The sequence below is a fragment of the Dromiciops gliroides genome, chromosome 6 (genome assembly GCF_019393635.1).
Source record: "Dromiciops gliroides isolate mDroGli1 chromosome 6, mDroGli1.pri, whole genome shotgun sequence".
In the NCBI taxonomy this organism is placed as follows: Eukaryota; Metazoa; Chordata; class Mammalia; order Microbiotheria; family Microbiotheriidae; genus Dromiciops; species Dromiciops gliroides.
In genome coordinates, this window is record NC_057866.1 from 10177210 (window position 1) to 10197154 (window position 19945).

Below are 19945 nucleotides of genomic sequence, written 5' to 3' on the forward strand. Positions count from 1 at the left end.
AGTATCGGGGGCTCGAGAATCGACTGTTGCCGCAGGAGGCAACACCCCTACACCCGGAAGCCATGCCGGAGAGCTACGCCGCGGAGCCGCCTCTCTGGGGCACCCCCCGCCCTGATGCCATCCACTCCCTCCTGTGTGAGAGGCTCCCGCGCCTCCCGCATCTCCGACGGTCCCGGCCAGCCCGGGTGCCCTGTGCTCCAAAGCCCCCTCCCCTCCGCCCCTTCTCCCATGCTGTGCTCCAAGTTCTCTCCCTAACCCTTCTGTGGTCTGAGTGAAAACCAGATCCTCTTCTAGAAAAAAAAACGAGCGCCCACTGGTGTGTGCCGGGCTTGAGAAAAGGGGCAAGGGCAGTGCCAGGGCCCAGCAGCCATCCAGTTTGGAGTGCCCACCAGGGGCCAGGTCCTGCCAGCCGCACCACTCTATCTGCCGCCCCCAGGCCTTTGCACTGCCCACGGCCCAGGCCTGAAAGGCTCTTTCTCTCAGTTTCCAGCATCCTTCCGGGCCGGGTTGTGGAGCTGCCCTCCGGCGGGGGCCTTTGCAGCTTTCCCCCAACTGTTTGCAAGGGAGAAGGGAGGGACCTCGCTGGTCCCTCCAGCCTTTCCTGGGGGCTCCATGCAGGGGCCCAATGGGGGGCAGTGTCTGAAAGGCGAGCGGACATGCCAGCCAGGAGCCAGGGGCACAGAGGGCTTTTATTCTGACAGCTGATCAGAGGAAGGGGCCCTGGAGACTTGGGGGGGCAGGATGCTTCCTGTTCCACCTTGGATGCACAGACCAAGCGCTGCAGGAGGGACCGGGGTCAGGGAACTGGCGCCCCTCCTCAGGGAGGAAGGTGCTCCCGCACAGCAGCAGGGTCTCTCCTGTTAAACAGTGCAAACAGCATCTGGTTATAATGGGGAAGGAGGCGTTAGTCGGGGCCCTGCGAGCTTACATTCCCCCTCCAGTCATGGCTCCCTTGGGGGCCCTGGGCCAGGGAAGATCAGGACAGGTAGATGGTCTGAGGGAGGATGCAGGGAGGGGCTGCCCTTGGGGTGGGTCAAGGGGTCAATCCAGGAGCTGGGTGAGGGGTCATTCTGAAGTGAAGATGCGGCTGGAGATGTCGTCCAGAAGCCAGTCAACCCCCAACAGCAGGTTTTCTCCGGTCACTGCACTGCAGCCCTGGATGCACCAGTGGTGACTGCGGATGGCATCTAACTCCAGGATCTGAGGGAAGGACAGCAGCCCTCAGAGAGCAGCCCCACAAACCCTCAGGGGTCCCATCCAGCCACCTCAAGGCCTCCACTCACCTCTCGAATAGCATTGGAAGACAGAGCCCCAGGGAGGTCCTGCTTGTTGGCAAAAATCAGGAGAGTGGCTCCTGCCAGGCGCTAAGAGGAAAAGAAAGGTGTCGGTAGGGTTGAGAAGCGACCTGGGGGCTCTGAGCCAGCCTGCCCACTCTGAGCCCTCTGGGCACTGTCCAGGGGCTATCATCTAAGGGCAGTATGAGGGAGGTGGGGGGGAAAGGGCCACAAATAGGGTTGTGTATGCATATGAATAACACACAGTGGGATATGATGCCACAAAAGTCCACAGGAAACATCTGCCTGGTCTTGGAGAAAATCGCCAGACTAGACATCTTAGAGGGGCCAGCTTCTCTGCTGTGGTTCCTCCCTGGCTGTCGCCTGGTGCCCAGTTCCCACCTACTTCTCTAGCCTTCTGTCATGTGACTCCCTCTTGGGCTCCCCAATCCACTCTCTTCCATTTCTGGCCATGTGTCCTCTTCATTCCATGGCCTTCTGTTAGAACCTCTGTGTCAGGTCCTGCCCAAGTAGACTGAAAGCTCTCTGAGGACGTTCTCCTATCTTTTCTATCTTCAGTGCCTGGTACACAGCAGGAAATAAATGTTTGTTGATTCTGGCTAACTTTGATGGATGATCTTTTTTCAACCAAACTCTTGTGGTTTATCCTTTGTTATCCAAGAGGACTGATGACATCCGGGTGATGTCATTAAGTGCAAGGAATTGGATTTAAATGAGGCAGGGCTGTGCGAGGTCACCAACCTCACTCTCTCCTCCAGAGACATATGGGCCCAGTGGCAAGATACACATCAGGATGACTGGAGATGGCCTCCTGTTTGAGGCAGTCAGGGTTAAATGACTCGCCCAGGTCACACAGCTAGTGTCTGAAGTGAGATTTGAACTCAGCTCCTCCCAACTTCAGGGCCAGTGATCTACCACACTGTGCCACCCAGCTGCCTCAAGCAAACATTAAGCACCTACTATGTGCCAGGCATTCTGCTAGGCACTAGGGATCCAAAGACAAAAGCACAAAGTCCCTGCCCTCCAGAAGTAGAAGGGGGAAGGGAAAAGGGGAAAGAAAGGGGGGAGAGCTGATAGAAGGGAGGACAGATTGAAGGAGGCAGTAGTCAGAAGCAAAACACTGGTGAGGAGGGACAGGGTGAAAGGAGAGAGAAAAGTATAAATGGGGAAAAATAGGATGGAGGGAAATATACAGTTAGTAATCATAACTGTGAACATGAATGGGATGAACTATCTCATACAATGGAAGTAGATAGTAGAGTGGATCAAAAACCAGAATCCTAAAATATGTTGTTTACAAGAAACACACTTGAAGCACAGAGACACACACAGAGTTAAAGGTAAGGGGCTGAAACAGAATCTATTATGCTTCAGCTAAAGAAAAAAAAGCAGAGGTAGCAATCCTGACCTCAGACAAAGCAAAAGCAAAACCAGATCTAGTTAAAAGAGATAAAGAAGAAAACTACATCTTGTAGACCAGGGCTTCGTAAACTTTTTCCACTTGTATACCCTTTTCACCCCCCAAATTTTTGTGACCCCAGGTATATAGGTATATAAAATAGATATACATAACCTTTTACTGTTGCCAAATTTTTTAAGATCCCAATAGTCAGTTACATAATCCCATGACCCACAGTTTAAGACGTTAGGCCACAGACAATGAAGTAATATCAATACCAAACATATGTGCACCGATTGTTATAGTATTCAAATTCTTTGAAGAGAAGTGACTTACAGGAAGAAATAGACAGTAAAACTATAACTACTGGGGTCCTCAACCTCCCCCTCTCAGAACTAGATAAATCTAACTACAAAATAAAGAAGGAAGTTAAAAATGATAGACCTCTGAAGAAAATTGAATGGGGATAGAAAGAAATACACCTTTTTCTCAGTGGTACACAGCACCTACACAAAAACTGAACATATATTAGGGCATTAAAAACATCATAATCAAATGCAAAAGGGCAGAAATATTAAATGCATCCTTTTCAGATCATGATGCAATAAAAGTTACATGTAATAAAGGGCCCATGGAAACCAAGATTAAAAACTAATTGGAAACTAAATAATCTAATCCCAAAGAATGAGTCGGGCAAACAACAAATCATAGAAACAATCATTTCATCCATGAGAATGGCAATAATGAAACAACATACCAAAATCTATGGGTTGAATTCAAAGCAATACTGAGGGGAAATTTTATATCTCTAAATGCTTATGTGAATAAAATAAACAGCAGATTAATTAATTGGGAATTCAACTTAAAAAGCTAGAAAAACCTCAATTAAATACCAAATTAAAAATTCTGAAAATCAAAGGACACATTAATAAAATTGAAAGAGAGAACACTATTGAACAAATAAATAAAACTAAGAGCTGGTTTTATGAAAAAAAAATCAAATAAACCTTTGGTTAATTTGATTTAAAACAAGAAAGAGGAAAACTAAGACAAACCCAAGGAACTATATGAACCCAACTACAAAACACTTTTCACATGAATAAAGTCATATCTAAACAATTGGAAAATATAAATTGCTTATGGGTAGGCTGAGCTAATACAATAAAAATGACAATTCTAAATTAATTTACTTATTCAATGCCATACCAATCAAACCACCAATTATTTTATAGAACTAGAAAAAAATAACAAAATTCATCTGGAAGAACAAAAGTTCAAGAATATCAAGGGAATTAATGAAACGAAATGCAAAGGAAGGTGGTTTAGCCATACCATATCTAAAACTATATTATAAAATGGCAATCATTAAAACTATTTGTTACTGGGGCAGCTAGGTGGCGCAGTAGATAGAGCACCAGCCCTGGAGTCAGGAGGACCCGAGTTCAAATCTGACCTCAGACGCTTGACACTTACTAGCTGTGTGACCCTGGGCAAGTCACTTAACCCCAATTGCCTCACCAAAAAGAAAACAAAAAACTATTTGTTACTGGCTAAGAAATAGAGTGGTGGATCAATGGAATAGGTTAAGTACACAAGACACAATACTAGATGACTATAGTAATCTACTATTTGATAAACCCCAAAACTACAGCTTCTGGATAAGAACTCACTATTTGACAAAAACTGCTGGGAAAACAGGAAAATAGTATGGCAGAAATGAGGCATCTCATCTGACATCTCATACCATAAACCAAACTAAGGTCAAAATGGGTCCATGATTTAGAGATAAAGGGTGATACCATAGGCAAATCAGAAAAGGAAGGAATAGTTTATTTGTCAGATCTATGGAGAGGGGAAGAATTTATGACCAAAGATGAGACAGAGAAAGAACAATGCAGGGTGGATTATTTTGACTACATTAAATACAAATAAAACCAATGCAACCAAGATTAGAAGGAAAGCAGAAAGCTGGGAATTAATTTTTACAGTCAGTGCTTCTGATAAAGGCTTCATTTCTCAAATATTCAGAGAACTGAGTCAAATTTATGAGAATACAAGTCATTCCCCAACTGTTAAATGATCAAAGGATATGAACAGGCAGTTTTCAGATGAAGAAATTAGAGCTATCAATAGTCATGTGAAAAAAGTTCTCGATAATTATTGATTAGAAAAATGCAAATTAAAACAGCTCTGAGGTACTACCTCACACCTATCAGATTGGCTAATATGACAGAAAAGGAAAATGATAAATGTTGGAGAAGATATGGGAAAATTGGAACACTAATGCATTGTTGGTGGAGTTATGAACTGATCCAACCATTCTAGAGGGCAATTTGGAACTATGCCCAAAAGGCATAGAATTGGAAAAATTGGAAGTTGAGGGGATGCCCATCAACTGGGGAATGACTGAACAAGTTGTGGTATATGAGTATAATGGAATATTATTGTGCTGTAAGAAATGATGAGCAGGCAGATTTCAGAAAAACCTGGAAAGATTTAAATGAACTGATACTGACTGAATTGAGCAGAACCAAGAGAACATTGTACACAGTAACAGCTACACTGTGTGATGATCAGCGGTGGTAGACTTAACTCTTCTCAGTAATACAATGATCCAAGACAATGCCAGAAGACTCATGATGGAAAATGCTCTCACATCCAGAGAAAGAGCTAATCTGAATGCACATCGAAGCAGACTATTTTCACTGTTTCTTCTTTCTTGTGGTTTTCCCCTTTGTTCTGATTCTTCTTGCACAACATGACTAATATGTTAATATGTTTAACATGGTCATACATGTATAACCTCTATCAGATTGCCTGCTGCCTTGGGGCCGGGAGAGAGAAAACTTTGGAAGTCAAAATCTTACAAAAATGAATGTCAAGAACTATCATCAGGGGCCGCTAGGTGGCGCAGTGGATAGAGCACTGGTCCTGGAGTCAGGAGGACCTGGGTTCAAATCCGACCTCAGACACTTAACACTTACTAGCTGTGTGACCCTGGGCAAGTCACTTAACCCCAATTGCCTCACTAAAAAAAAAAAAAACTATCATCACATGTGATTAGAAAAAAAAAATACTATGAAGTGGAGGAGGAGGGGAAGAGTTTTCTCTGTGCCTCAGTGGGAAGACAGCACTGAATGAACTCTAGCTCCTCAGGTGAGTGGTCTTCATTCCAAGGCAATTCTCCAGTTCTCCCTGGTCCCCAGCCACCCCGCTCCCCCCAGGCCCTGCCCACCTCCTCCACCAGGAGGCTTTCCAGCTCCCGCCGGCAGTCCTGCATGCGCTGCTGGTCAGCGCTGTCCACCACCCAGATGAGGCCATCCGTGCTCTCAAAGTAGTTCCGCCAATAGGAGCGCAGGGACTTCTGGCCGCCCACATCCCAGATATTCAGCTTGAACCTGAGCAGGGAGGGGGGAAAGGATGGTTGGGTCAGGCCGAGCCCCGCGCCCAGATGGGTCCGCCAGATGGTGGGGCCGGTGCCTCCCTCACCCGCGGTGCTCCAGGGTCTTAATGTTGAAGCCCAGCGTGGGCGAGATGGTGTCAATGTCCTCCCCATTGAACTTCTTCAGGATTGTGGTCTTCCCCGCGTTGTCCAGACCGCTGGGGTGGGCTGGGGTTAAGGACGCAGTGACCCTTCTGGAGGCACAACCCAGCCAACCTCAGGGGTGGGAAGTGACTCGCGCGAGGTCACTCGGTAAGACCCTACAGAAACGGGCCCCTGGGATGAAGGGATTCCATCGATTCCACTCACACAGGCTGACCACCTACTGTGCCTTGGGCAGTAGGGGCACCGAGAGGAAAGAAACAAACAACACTCGCCGGGGACACAGAGAAAGGCAAATGCCACCCCTGCCCCGGGTGATGCCCCAGGCCAAGGGGGGAGACCACATGAAGACCCCTGGAGACGCTAGGATTCGGGCCAACTGCTGCACCGGCTCTCCCGAATCTCGGACCCTCCACCTCCCGCCTCCCTGCCGGCGCACGCACGCTCCCTCCCGTGCTCCCGGGGCAGTTGGCCCAAGGCACTACATTGGGGTCATTTGGTTTAAGCCCCTACAGCCAGCGCGCGCGCGCGCACACACCCACACCCACACCCACACCCACACACCCACACACACACACACACACCCACACCCACACCCACACCCACACACACACACCCACACACACACCCACACCCACACACCCCATTTTGGTGCTCTTTGGTATGGACCAATCCCCACCCCACCCCGACCCCCAAAGGCTATTGGTCGCTGCCGGCCACGTAACCCACGCAGAGCACTTGGTACGGCGCGGCCCGGCCCAAAGAGGCGCGTCTTCCCTCCCCCTCCCTTCCCCCTCCCCGCGGGGAGAGCGTAGTAGCGCCTGCTCGCGCCTGTCCCGCGCCCCCGGCCACCCGCGGGTTCCGTGAGTTGGAGGATACAGCATGAGGAGCCGCAACTCCCGCTCCTTCTGTTTCATCTTCTTCAGGATGGTCAGGAGCCCCATGGTCCCTGCCTCCCCTCCCCGCCGCTGCGCCTTCCTAGTCCGGGACCCCGTTCCCCCTCTTATTGGCTAGCGCGCCCGTTAGCCGCAATCCGATTGGCCCGGCCCTCCCTTAGGCCCACCCCTTCTCGCTGGAGCCGGCGGCTGGAGAAGGCACCGCCCGGCGGGAGCCGAGCGAGGGCGGAGCTACGGCGGGCGGCTGGTCCCAAACCAGCCCGCCTCCGCCGCTTAACCCCTGGTGTAGACCCCTGCCGAGTCTGGGCCTCGGGCCTGGAGGGCACTCACGTGGTCCAAACTCCAGATTCGCATTGCACACATTTACCTAATGATGGGGCGGTGGAAGCCGGCTAGACAGGACAGGGGGTTGGCACTGAGCTGGGTTCAAGTGCGGACTCTGACCGTCACTTTGCTCGTTTGTGAGACGGGCGTCTTGGGGCTGGCCCTGCCCCGGCTCCGGGGACGGGGGTCGGCCTAGTCCTCGCCGACCGGTGGGTGGGCTGCCCTCCCTCCTCAAATGACTTCGAGGAAGCCAAGAGTCCAGGGCTCGGGAGAAGGAAACATACAAAGACCTCATTTCCCATGAAGCTCAGGGAGATTTTTTTTCTTTTGGACTACATTCCCCAGAAGGCTGAGGTCGGGCCACGGGGTGGTGACTCTCTGGCAAGTCTACAAGCAGTCATTAAGCACCTGCTGTGTGCCGGGCCCAAGTCCTGGGGACACAAAAAGGCAAAAGACAGTGCCAGCCCTCAAGGACAACTGGAGATGGCCCAGGATGCATTGGATGACTTTGGCCTTTCTAAATTCAGGTCTACCTTGCTGGCACCTCACTAGTGACCCTATAAGGGATTATATTTACTGTTTATTGGGTGGAGTGGAGAGGAAGGAGGAGGAATAGAAAATGATTTTAGGGCTTGATCTCATGATTTACATTGTTTTTATTTGTTTTTTTTTTTTAGTGAGGCAATTGGGATTAAGTGACTTGCCTAGGGTCACACAGCTAGTAAGTGTTAAGTGTCTGAGGCTGGATTTGAACTCAGGTCCTCCTGACTCCAGGGCCGGTGCTCTATCCACTGCGCCATCTAGCTGCCCCTACATTGTTTTTAAACCATCAAATATTATGCTATTGAACTTATGGCTGTTTTGTTGTCTGTGACTAAAGAGTGTCCCACTGGTTGGGGCTCAGATCCTAATTTGCACCACCCAGAGGAACTCCTCTACGCTTTCCCTTGTGAGGAAATAATGGGATTTGGCAGATACTCAAAGGCTTACCTGGAAATTAATCTAAACTGATCGAATTAAGTGAGACTGATTGATTTTGCTGATTAGCCTGCTTATAGTTAATTAGATTGTAAGCACACCTGGCCTGCCCTTAAGAAGGTATTGTTCGGGGGCAGCTAGGTGGAGCAGTGGATAAAGCACCGGCCCTGGATTCAGGAGTACCTGAGTTCAAATCCGGCCTCAGACACTTACTAGCTGTGTGACCCTGGGCAAGTCACTTAACCCCCATTGCCCTGCTAAAATAAAAAAAAAAAATCACATCTTCTACAAGAAGGTATTGTTCTCAGAAGCTAAGGACTTTGAACTCAACTTGAGACCACCTTCAAGTCCAGTGAACCCTTGGATTCGGATGATGCCTGCCAATCAGCTTGAAGCAGTGTGTAAGGAGCGCTTCTGCTCCGGACCTATAAAAAGCTTCCACACTCAGTTTGAAGAGAGTTCATGGTTGAAGCAGGCTCACGGTGGAGGGCTTGAGGAAGAACCAGACCAGACTGGAACTCTAGGCTAGATAGGCCTTTTTCTTAACTCCACATGTTCTTTTTTTTTTCCTCTAATACCTAGTATGCTTTAATAATTTTTAATGCGCAAAGACTGGTGCTAAAATGTCTAATTTAAGGCGACCACACAATTTAGATTTTAAACATCACACCCTCATATAGCTGAGATGGAAAGAGTCAAGCTACCCATTATGGATGGCAATCTCGACATACTGACTGATCCCACATGAACCTGGGCTTTTGTTTTTTAATATTTTATTTTTTCACAATTGCATGTAAAAACAACTTTTAACATTTGTTTTTTAAAATTATGAGTTCCAAATACCCCCTCCCCCCTTCCCAAGATGGTAAACAATTTGATATAGATTCTATATATGCAATCACAGAAAAAAAATTCTACATTAGTCATGTGAACAAAACAGACAAAAAAAGTGAAAAATAGCGTGCTTTAATGTGCATTTAGACTCCATCAGTTCTTCCTCTGGAGGTAGATAGCATTTTCCATCATAAGTCCTTTGGAATTGTCCTGGATCATTGTATTACTGAGAAGAGCTAAGTCTTTCACAGATGATCATCACACAACGTTGCTGTTACTATGTACAATGTTTTCTTGGTTCTACTCATTTCACTTTGCATCAGCTTATGTAAATCCTTCCAGGTTTTTTCTGAGAGCATCTTCCTTGTCATGTCTTATAGCACAATAGTATTTCATTACAATTATGTACCACTTATTCAGCCATTCCCCAACTGATGGGTATCTCCTCAATTTCCAATTCTTTGCCACCACAGAAAGAAATGCTATAACTATTTTTGTACATATAGGTCCTTTTTCCCCCATCTTTTTGGAATATAAACCTAGCAGTGCTATTTGCTGGATCAAAGGGTATGCACAGTTCTATAGCCCTTTGGGCCTAGTTCCAAATTGTTCTCCAGAATGGTTAGATCAGTTCACAACTCCACCAACAGTGGGACAGAGGCCTGGGGGTCCCCCAGGGTTAATGGGCATGACCTTGATGAAGATGCAGCAAAGGAGATAGCGGAGGATAGGGAGCCAGGAGAGAGCTGTGCCACCAAGCCCCAGAGAGAAGAGAGGGTCCAGGAGGAGAGAGGGCTGCAGAGGTCAAGGATGCCAAGGACTGAGAAAAGGCCACTGGATCTGGCAATTAAGAGATGGTCGCTGACTCTGGCGGCTGCCGCTAAAACTCCATCTTCTACTGGATATCTCTCATCTGTTAATAATTTCCTATTTATCCTGCCTAAAGCTCCCTTTATATATGTGTGTATATATCTGTATTATATATGTGTGTGTGTGTTTGTTTGTTTGTTGTCTCCCCAGAGATTGGCAGCTCCTTGAGGGCAGGGACTATTTTTTACTCCTTTGTCTGGCACATAGTAGGTGCTTAATATATGTGGAATGATTTCAGTATAATTATGAGGTCAGAAGCCAGACTTTAGAGAGTTTAAGAAGAGAGGGCTGGAGGTAGAAACACCTATAGTAGATGCCTTCTCTAGTTTAGCCACCAAAGGGAGGAGAGATCTGGGATATCTAACCAGGATCAGTTTTTTGAGGCTGAGGGAGACCAGGATGTGTTTGTAGGCATTAGGGAAGCAGCCACAGATGGGAAGCAGGTGAGGCTGAAAGGAGGGAGCGGGAAGCGCTCTCAGTAAAACATAAGTCAAGGTGCTCAGCTGAGGGGGTGGCGGGAGGAGGGACGGAAATGTTTGGTCAGCCAGGGGTTTACAAAAAGGTTGCTTGCTGCAGTGAGGGCCTGGCTCAGGTGAAGTGACATCAATTTGTAGTGGACCCAGTGGTCTGGCTGGGGCGGGGAGTTGGGGTGCTGCTACTCCCAGGGCTCCTGATAGCACTTGGTCAACAGTTGTTGCTGCTGGAGATAAGGAAGGTGGGTCCCTTCTCACAGTGATGGGGCATAGTTGGTGGCTGCAGGGGCTGGAAGCAGGTTTGGGAGTTACTGCTATTGCCAAGTCTTTGGAGCTCCAGGCTCTGGGTCTGAAGGGACGGGGTAGTCAAGGGGGTGGGGGTAGTTTGACTTGCTTCCTGTCGCCCCCTCAGGGTACCTTGCTGCAGATAGAACAGGCAGAGGAAGACTTTGTAGGAGAGAGGGAAGACCCGGGCATTCTGTGAGTGAAGGTGCGTAAGGCAGGGCAGGCTGAGGGGAGGCGCCGACTGGCTGCCCAGGGTCTGGGCCTTTGGCACACAGGGAGTCCCCCCCCCCTCACCCTGATGCGCTTTCTGACCCTCACTGAGTGGATCTGCCCTGGGAGCTTAGCTGAGAGACAAAAGAACTTAAGACAAAGTGATTTCATCAAGTTGAGGGTGAGGCTTCCCCCAAGATGACCGGAGAGGGAGCAGAAGGAATGCTGATTGGGGCACTGGGCAGTATCTTGGGGCTGATGCACTGGCACAGAGTCAGCCGCCAACAGGACCATGGGAAGGGTTTGTTCTCCTGGGCCCCAGAGGGCAGAACCAGGGGCAGTGGGCTGAGGCTACTGAAAATCAGGCTGCCCAGAGGGGAGTGGGCACAGGGCCTGGCACATAGTGGGCAACTGCCTTTAAAGGGTGGTAGTGGGGGGAGGCTCCTCCAAGCTGAGGCCTTGGGACTTTGTCAGGGACATTAGAGGAACACGTCCTTTTGGGTCAGGGCTCCACTGGTGGCTGCCAAGCTGCCTTGGGCCCTGCATATCTGTGGGTCGGTGGCTCCTCGGGGGTTGGTAGCATCTATCCAGGACGGGTAATGCTGTCCCGAGGAAAGAAGGATGGACTTCAGTCTCTCCCTCCTCAGGTGCCCTCCTCTCCTGTTCCCTCCAGGAAGCCTCTCCCAGCTCCACCCCCACCCTTGGTGCCTGGAGAGAAGCACCACACTCCTTTACTCCTTTTGTTAGAGAGGTGGGGGACTCCAGGTGTGAAATGGGGTGTTATGAGTGTCCCAGCCTCATTGCCTTAAGTGGTTTCACTTGCCTGTTTCCCTTGACACCAGGAACAAGGGAGGGAGGCAGGGCTCCCAGGGAAAAGCCTGTGATGCAGAAGCAACAGGCATCCAAACATTGTTGTTGTTTTTAAAAATTTTTTTTTAGTTTGTGTTGAGGCAATTGGGGTTAAGTGACTTGCCCAGGGTCACACAGCTAGTAAGTATTAAGTGTCTAAGGCTGGATTTGAACTGAGGTCCTCCTGACTCCAGGGCCGGTGCTCTATCCACTGCGCCACCTAGCTGCCCCCAAAACATTGTTTTTCAAAAGAAAAAATATTGTGCAAGAAAAGGAACCCTATAAAATCAGTGAGGCCTAAGTGGGGAAAGCATCCCTATGCCATTTGACAGATAAGGAAACTGAGGCCCAGAGTGGTCACACAGCAAGGCCCTCTGAGAGGCAGGAGGGGGCTCCCCTCTTCTGACTCCAAGTCCCCAGTTCTACCCACGACGCCAGGATGCTCCCTGAGGGCAGGCTGGGCTGGGCTTCACAGTGCCACAGAGAAGGGGCTGAGGGCTGGGGCTGGGACAGGTGCCCAGGTGGCCCCTCCTGATTGGGCCTCTCCTACCCACTGATGCATTACAGATGACCCTGAGCATGCAGGGAAGGGCTGGGGGTGGGGGGAGGGGCAGCTCCGAGACCTATGATCAAAGGGCGATAAAGTGAGCAGGGAGGGTCCTCTGTCCCCTGCCCTACCAAGCTTCAGGAGCGGGTGGAGGGAGGTGAGGATAGGGGCAGGGCCCAGGCATCCTCAGTCCCAGCCACACCCCCACAGCCAGGTGCTTCTTTCCTGCAGTTACATCATGCTCTGGGGCCCCAAATGCAGCCCTGGTGAGTCACCAAAGTAGGCTGTTTAATCAGCCCCCTGGGAGACAGGCAGTCCCTGTCTTCACCAAGTCTGATTTCTCCTCAGCTTCTGGGAAGATCAAACATTCAAATATGTACGTGTCTATAAAGGGGAGCTGATTCAGCTCTTCTCTGTCCGTCCCCCCCAGGAGAAGAGCCCCCTTGGGTTCACATCTGGGGCAATCAGAGATTTCAGAGGACGCTGAATGCCCCGATTTTTGTAGACAGGGAAGCCCCGCCCAGAGAGGGTCACCTAGGGAGGGTCACCCTGGGATGTCAGGATTTGAATTTGCCTCCAGCTCTGTTCCTCACATTTGTCACTGCTTCCCAATATCGGTTTAATTCTAGAATCCCTGATGAGCCTTCGGCCTCGGGGCCTCGTACCTTAGGTGCCCTTGAGCCTCAGGTGCCAGTCCCAAGCCAGGCCCTGATTCTCACCTGTCACCTCCAGAGGAGGCCCCTTGCCCCTCTCCCCCATCTCAGGCTTCCTTTTTCCAGCCAAAAATAGGGGGGACCAGGGCAGGTAGGTGGTGCAGTGGATAGAGCACTGGCCCTGGAGTCAGGAGGACTTGAGTTCAAATCCGGTCTCAGCCACTTAACACTTACTAGCTGTGTGACCCTGGGCAAGTCACTTAACCCCAATTGCCTCACTTAAAAAAAAAAATAGAGGGGACCGTAATTGGCTTTCACCTTTCTACAGATCTCCCCAGTCCTCTCATTTGAACCTCAGACATGCCCTGAGAGGTGGGCAGGACAGGGCAGGACCTGTCCCCAATTTCCTTCTTTCTTTTTTTTTTGGTGAGGCAATTGGGGTTAAGTGACTTGACCAGGGTCACACAGCTAGTAAGTGTCAAGTGTCTGTCCCCAATTTCTAGGGGAGTGGAGAGTGGCTCAGGGCTTCTGCCCCCAAGGCCAAAACCAGCAGAACACCAATGAATGCCTCAGTGGCCCTGTAAGACTAGCTAAGCCTTAAAGTTGAGCTTAATGAACCTGGGGAGAGGAGGGAGGAAATGGAAGGATGGTCTTTCCTAGGTCAGGGACAGACCAGAGACCCAGCATCGAGTCATTGGCAGGAATGTAGCCAGGACTTAGCCAGGCCTCCTGACTCAAGGCTTCAGAGGGCATCCACTCTAACCCTCTTATTTTACAGATGAGGAAACTGAGGCACAGGTGAGCTGGTGGTCACACAGCTAGTAAGTGGTAGGAGGCAGGATTTGAACTCAAGTCCTCCTACTGTACCATCAGATGCTCTTAAGAGCCATAACATTTGGCCCAGGAAGAGACCTCAGACCGTGTGATTTTTACAGATGGGGATACTGAGGCACAGAGGTCCAGGGATTTGGTCCAGGACACACAGCTAGCAATTGTGAGGGCTCAGATTCAGCCTGGGCATTCTTTAGCCTCCAAGCCTTTCCCCCAGCAGGTCTGTGCTCTTTCCCGGCACTGGCTTTTCCTCTGGCCCTAACCCTCCCCTACACTTCTGGGCCTCCCTGAGCTCCCCTCATCAGAGCGAGCTCCTCTGGGCTCTCAGCCAATTCCCCTCCCTGCTGTCCCGCCCCACCTCGTCTCCCCCCTCTGGTCCCTGGCCAGCCCTCCTCATCAGGCCTCTGCCCTCCCGGAAAGCTTGATCAAATTGGGAAAGTCCAGCCACGTGGGCCCCCCAAGCCCGGGATTCTGAGCAGCCTCAGGGTTTCAGAGAAACTGAAACTGGGCTCTGGGGGTGGAGTGGTGACCAGAGATTTAAAGGGTTTGCTTCCTGCAGCTGCACTGGAAACTTGGAATCTGCAGGCAGCAAGAGGACACCCTGGGTCTCTCATTCACCTGGCCTTCCCACTGGGGAGCAGGCCATGCACCTGTGCAGTGGGGCACCCCCCTCTGAGGAAGGGGAGCTTCGGCTGGTGAGGGTGAGTAGCTGGGCAGGAGAGGGGCCCTCCGGGAGAGGGGGAAGCAGGAGGACCAGGCTATGGCCTATCTATGCCCTAGATCTGGGGATAAAAGCCTATCCCCAGATCTCACCCCAAAGTTCCCTCCCTCCCTCCATCTTATGGGCAGAAAGACCCAGTAGATTCTAAGTTGACAGAACTGTGTTCTTGACTTACTCTGCCACTGACTCGGTCTAGGCCCTTCTCTGTGCCTCAATTTCCCTTTCTGGACAATGAAGAGACCAATCTCTTAAGAGTCTTCCCAGCTCTGAATCTAGAAAGCCGAATGTCCACCCCCCCAGACCCCTGCCCAGTCTCTGGACTTTGCTTTTCTTTCAAAACCCATGTGGTTTTTCCGTCTGCCTCAGCCCTGGTTCCGCTACGCTACGAGGCTTCCTTCGCATTAGCACTAGCTTCCTCTTTTCCTCTTCTAGATCGGAGGCGTCCTCTCTGCACTCCTCCATCCACTTATCTGTTAAACGTTAACTGGGATCAGAACCCCGGACTCTAGGCTTTGGGTCTCTCTCCATCTTTTCTCCTAGTCCACTGCTAGACTTGGGGAAAGACTTGGGTTCAAATCTCACCCCTGATAGTCGCTTGTTGGTGGCCCTGGCTAAGTCTCTTTGCTCCTCCCAGACTGTTTCCTCATCTGTAAAATGGGATAATAATAGCACTCCCTCCCCTGGCTCTGGGTGAGGTTGGAATGAGATAATTCATGAAAAGGTTTTGCAAAATCCAGAGGGTTACAAGAGTCTGGCCTACACGAGGCTCCCAGATGGGGCAGTTGCTGCTGGGTCAGCACTCAGAGAGGGGAGGAGAACCCAGCAGTTAAGAGTCCCAAAAGGATGATGCCATGTGTGCCCAGCTGTGTGCCCCCCCCCAACCTGCCTAACACGGACAATATTGAGACATCGTTACAAGCTAGAAGGGAGTTTCCTTTAGACCAAGCTCTTGTTTGACACATTGGGAACCTGAGGCCCAGGCAGTAGGTCGATAAGCACTTATTAGGTGCCAACTGTGTGCGGGGCATACAAAGGACGGCTAAAAGTCCCTGTTCCCCAGGAGCTCACAGACGATGCTCAAATGGCCAGCTACAAACAAGGTCTGAACAGGATATGTCAGAGCACTAGAATTAAGGGAGTCTGGGAAGGGACAGGCCTTGTGACCAGCTCCTCTGACATGCCCTGGACACGATTTCCTTTTTTTTTTTTCTTTTTTTAGTGAGGCAATTGGGGTTAAGTGACTTGCCCAGGGTCACACAGCTAGTAAGTGTTAAGTGTCTGAGGCCGGATTTGAACTCAGGTCCTCCTGACTCCAGGGCCGGTGCTCTATCCACTGCGCCACCTAGCCGCCCCCAACACGATTTCCTTTAATCCTCTAGAAAACCTTGGCCTGGGTTCATGGAAGGTCTAAGTTTCGTTGGTAACTGGAGCAGGGGGCGGGGCAGGGCACGGCAGGCCCCTTGGAGAAGGTGCACTTGTCCACAGTGCTCCAATCAGGGCGGGCTTCTTGGAGGAAGCAGGCATCCCGAGGGACATCTGGGAGCAAGTCAGGGGGCATGGGAGAAACCCAGCTCTCTAGTATAGCAAGGACCGCTTGCCCTCAGGATCCCAGGGAGGTGGAGAGACAGCTGAAGCGGAGACAGAAGAACCGAGCAGCTGCCCAGCGGAGCAGGCAGAAGCATACGGACAAGGCCGATGAGCTGCACCAGGTCTGCTCACCCTCTGTCCTGCACACGGGACTCTCCCCTGTTCCTCCTCACCATCTCTTCCCTCCCCAGGCTCCATTCACAGGATCCCAGCATTCTCAAGCTGGGAGGGACCTCAGGGGGCATCCAGCCCAACCCCTACCTGAGAAGGAGTCCCCTCTACAACCCTCCTTGTCTTTGCTTGAATACCTCAGGTGATGGGGAACTCACTACTTTCTGAGGCAGTTCATCCCAGTTCTCAGTGTTAGGAAGCTTTTCCTGACATAACTGGTCCCTCTCTCCCCGGCTCCCACTTTTGCCCTCTGGGGCCAAGCAGAGAAGGCTGACACCTCTCCCCGGAATTAATTCTTCAGCTGCTTGAACTCAGTTCTCCCAGGGAGGTCTCAGTTTGGGGTCCAGACTCTGGGCTTGTTTCTGATGCTGTTTCTCCCTGGGCCCTGGAGAACAAGTGAACAGGGCAGAAGCCACCTTCCATCGTCCTCCGAGGTCACCTTTCTGCACCATGTGAGGCGGATGCCACCGGAATAAAGACCCCTATTTTAGGGGAGGACACCGAGGCCCTTGGAGGGGACGGGATGTCCTCCGGCTCCCAAGCTCTAGAGAAGCATCCCAGACCCTGCTCAGCTCAGCCTGGGGCCTGGGGCCTGGGGCCCAGTTCTGGGCTGCAGATTTGAGGAAGGAGCGTGACAAGTTGGAAAGAATCTGGGCAGGGGGAAGGGGGGGGGACGGGTCGGTGGTGGAGATCATGGCCTAGGAGGAGCTTGGAGAATCCACCAGTCAGCATTTATTAGGCACCTGCTGTGTACCGGGCAGGCACTGTGCTAGGCTCTGGGGACAGCCCATGGCATCCAGGGGCCAAGATTGTTTGCACCCAGCCCCAGTGAACGGCTCCGCTTCTCTAGTCCCTGCTACCACAAAAAGGGCTGCTGTGAATGTGTTGGTCCTTGCTCGGCCTGGCCAGTTGTGGCTGCCACACGGTGTAGGCCTCATAGATCTCCGGGTCAGAGGGCATGTGAGGCCCGAGCCGCAGACCCTCCAGGAGCAGCCGTCAGTGTGTGCCCGGCTTCCCACAGTCCCTGGCACAGACCGGCCTGGGGATGCCAGAGCCCAGTGTCTCCCTTGTGTCCCGGCGTCCTCCCTCTGATCAGTCCTTCCCCTTGTTTGCTTCTGGCCTCAGCAACACGAGCGGCTGGAGAAGGACAACCGAGCCCTGCGGAAGGAGATCTGGTCTCTGCAGGCCGAGGTGAAGTGGTGGGTGCAGACCTTGGAGGAGCATGTCTGCCTCATGGCCGTGGTTCCCGCCTCTGCCCAGACTCATCCTGCCCGCTGGAGCCAGCCCGAGCCAGCCACCCAGGGCTCCCCACCTGGACAGCGGGCCTCCATCATGGTGCAGACCCTTCCCAGGCCTCTGCCGGCCCCTGCCTCTCCTTCTGCTGAGGCAACTCCTTCATCTTCTCCCGAGCAGGCTCTGGACCCTCCCGGCCTGGTCTCCACCTGCTCCCTCTGCTCCCCTCCAGTGCCCTTCTTGGTCACCTCACCCCCCGCAGGGTCTCCCCCTGGGGCTGCCACGACTCAGACTCAGGGGGCTTCCAGCCTGCGGGCCTCGCCTTCTGTTCTCGGCCCTGGTCTCCCGGCTCCCCCACAGCTGCCTGCTTGTCTGCTGTGGTCCTACAGCCACCCTCTGCCCAGAGGGGCTCCTCCGGCCTTGGCCCCAGAGTGAGCAGGCACGACCGGGCCTGGATCCTGCCCTCCATCCATTTTTTATTTTTTTTGGTCAGGCATTTGGGGTTAAGTGACTTGCCCAGGGTCACACAACTAGTAAGATTTGAACTCAGGTCCTCCTGACTCCAGGGCCAGTGCTTTATCCACTGCGCCACCTAGCCGCCCCCCCCCAATTCATTTTTTGACCCATCTGCTTCTCTTTCCCTAACACATCACACTAATGCTCTGACCTCCCTCCCTGACCCTGACCTCAGCCTCTGAAGTTGCTCCACCAGCCCCTGCCCTCACTCACCACTTTCCTTCCCTCGGAATCCTGACCCACAGGACTGCCAGTGTCATCAGCTCCCTCTCTGGGGGCTGCAGAGAGGGCTGAGAGCGGGGCCGCCCACCCTGGGGACAGAACACGAGGGAGGCCCGGCTCTCACCCTGCACATCCCTTCCTTGGCTCCAGAATCCTGTAGCCTCCAAGGTCCAGTGGCCCAGCGGCATTTAGGGGAGGGTTGGGAGGCACAAGGAGCCCAGGTGTTTGTCCCAGTGCCCCTGCCAGCCCCTGCTGGCTTCGAAGGCCTAGGAGAACAGAAACTGCTGATAGCAGGACATTTGTCTGACGTATGAGGGACCGATTACTGCCGGTGGCCGGCCGCTCCCTGAAAGCAGGGGCCTACTTCAGGGAGTCTGCTAATGGACACTCCCAGCCCTGTTAGCAGTCACCAAAGAAGCCTAGCTCTTCTTCCAACTTACTGTCCCCTCAGGAAAACATTGCCCCTGCTTGGCCTCAGTTTCTTCTCAGTTTCAAGAAGACTGAAAAGTGATGAAAAGCTTCAAATGCCAAGCGGAGCATTTTGTGTTCGATGCTAGAGGCACGAGGGGCCCCTGGATTTTGCTGAATTGGAGAGTCCACGATCAGGCCTGAGCTTTAGGGAGCTCAGTTTGACAGCAAGGGGAAGATGGACGTAGGAGTCCCAGTGAACCCGCCAGGCCTTGGCAGCTGATTGCACCTGGGGGATGATGCAGGAGCCTGAGGGGCTGGGAGGATGGGGTGCCAGCCGTCAGAGAGAAGTCCCTAAGAGGTTTTGGAGGGGAGAGGGCAAGGATTCCACATTGGGTGGGGTGGGTTCTGGGTGTCTGCAGGGCGTTCAGCCCAAAGTGTCCAGTGAGCAGCTAGAGATGCCCAGCTAGAGTCTGGGAGAGAGGTTAGGGCTGGAGAAGTAGATTTGGTCGTCCTCGGCACAGAGGTGACCGATCATGGAATCTGGGGTTGCCGATGCCGTCCCCCAGCCAGAAGGCAGAGGATCAGAGAAGAGGCCCGAGTCTCAGTCCGTCCACTCCCCAAATGCTCTTCCCGCCTGATGCTCTCAGGCCCTCCTGGGTGGTGGAAGCAGCTGTCGGTAGCTGACAGTAAGGGGGAGTGGGGGGGGGGCCCTGCCTCCAAGGGGCCCTGGGAGCTCCTTCCCCCTCCTGGAGCCCACCTGGACTGACCATGGGAGGAGGAAGTGGAGGAAATGTCAGCCCCGCTTCCAGCAGGAGGGAGCCAGAGAGGCTGTCCCACCCCTCCCCAGCCTGAGGAGGCCAAGAGCCTCAGAAATCCAAGTCTAAGCCCCAGCCTGGGCATGGCCCTGAGGCCCAGAGAGGAGGACTCTGTGCCATGGGGCACAGAGAGCTGCAACAAACACCCGCTGCCTCAGTTTCCATAGTTGTGTAGAGAAACACCACGTGGTTACAGTCTGAGGTGTCGGGGTCCTCTGTGAGAGCTGGGGCAGGGGTGGGGATAAGGTGGGGGTCACAGAAAATAAATGGAAGAGTCTTCA

At 52.1% G+C, this 19945-nt stretch overlaps 2 protein-coding genes across 3 annotated transcripts; one reads left to right on the forward strand and one right to left on the reverse strand.

The window, feature by feature from the left end:
* Window positions 1-670: 670 nt before the first annotated feature.
* On the reverse strand, window positions 671-7261 carry ARL2 (ADP ribosylation factor like GTPase 2). Of its 2 annotated transcripts, none has more exons than XM_043971108.1 (5): window positions 7118-7261; window positions 6184-6294; window positions 5930-6092; window positions 1284-1364; window positions 671-1200 (listed from the first exon to the last, which is right to left on the reverse strand). In XM_043971108.1, the coding sequence occupies exons 1-5, from the start codon at window positions 7180-7182 to the stop codon at window positions 1066-1068; spliced, it is 555 nt and encodes a 184-aa protein (XP_043827043.1). In that variant the 5' UTR covers window positions 7183-7261; the 3' UTR covers window positions 671-1065. The 2 variants fall into 2 exon arrangements, with proteins under 2 accessions (XP_043827043.1, XP_043827044.1); XM_043971109.1 differs by lacking the exon at window positions 7118-7261 and adding an exon at window positions 6881-6911 and having other exon boundaries at window positions 6184-6330.
* Window positions 7262-11036: 3775 nt separating this feature from the next.
* BATF2 (basic leucine zipper ATF-like transcription factor 2) lies at window positions 11037-19945 on the forward strand. The gene is made up of 4 exons (XM_043969641.1): window positions 11037-11103; window positions 14548-14689; window positions 16314-16418; window positions 17593-19945. The coding sequence occupies exons 2-4, from the start codon at window positions 14633-14635 to the stop codon at window positions 18133-18135; spliced, it is 705 nt and encodes a 234-aa protein (XP_043825576.1). The 5' UTR covers window positions 11037-11103; window positions 14548-14632; the 3' UTR covers window positions 18136-19945.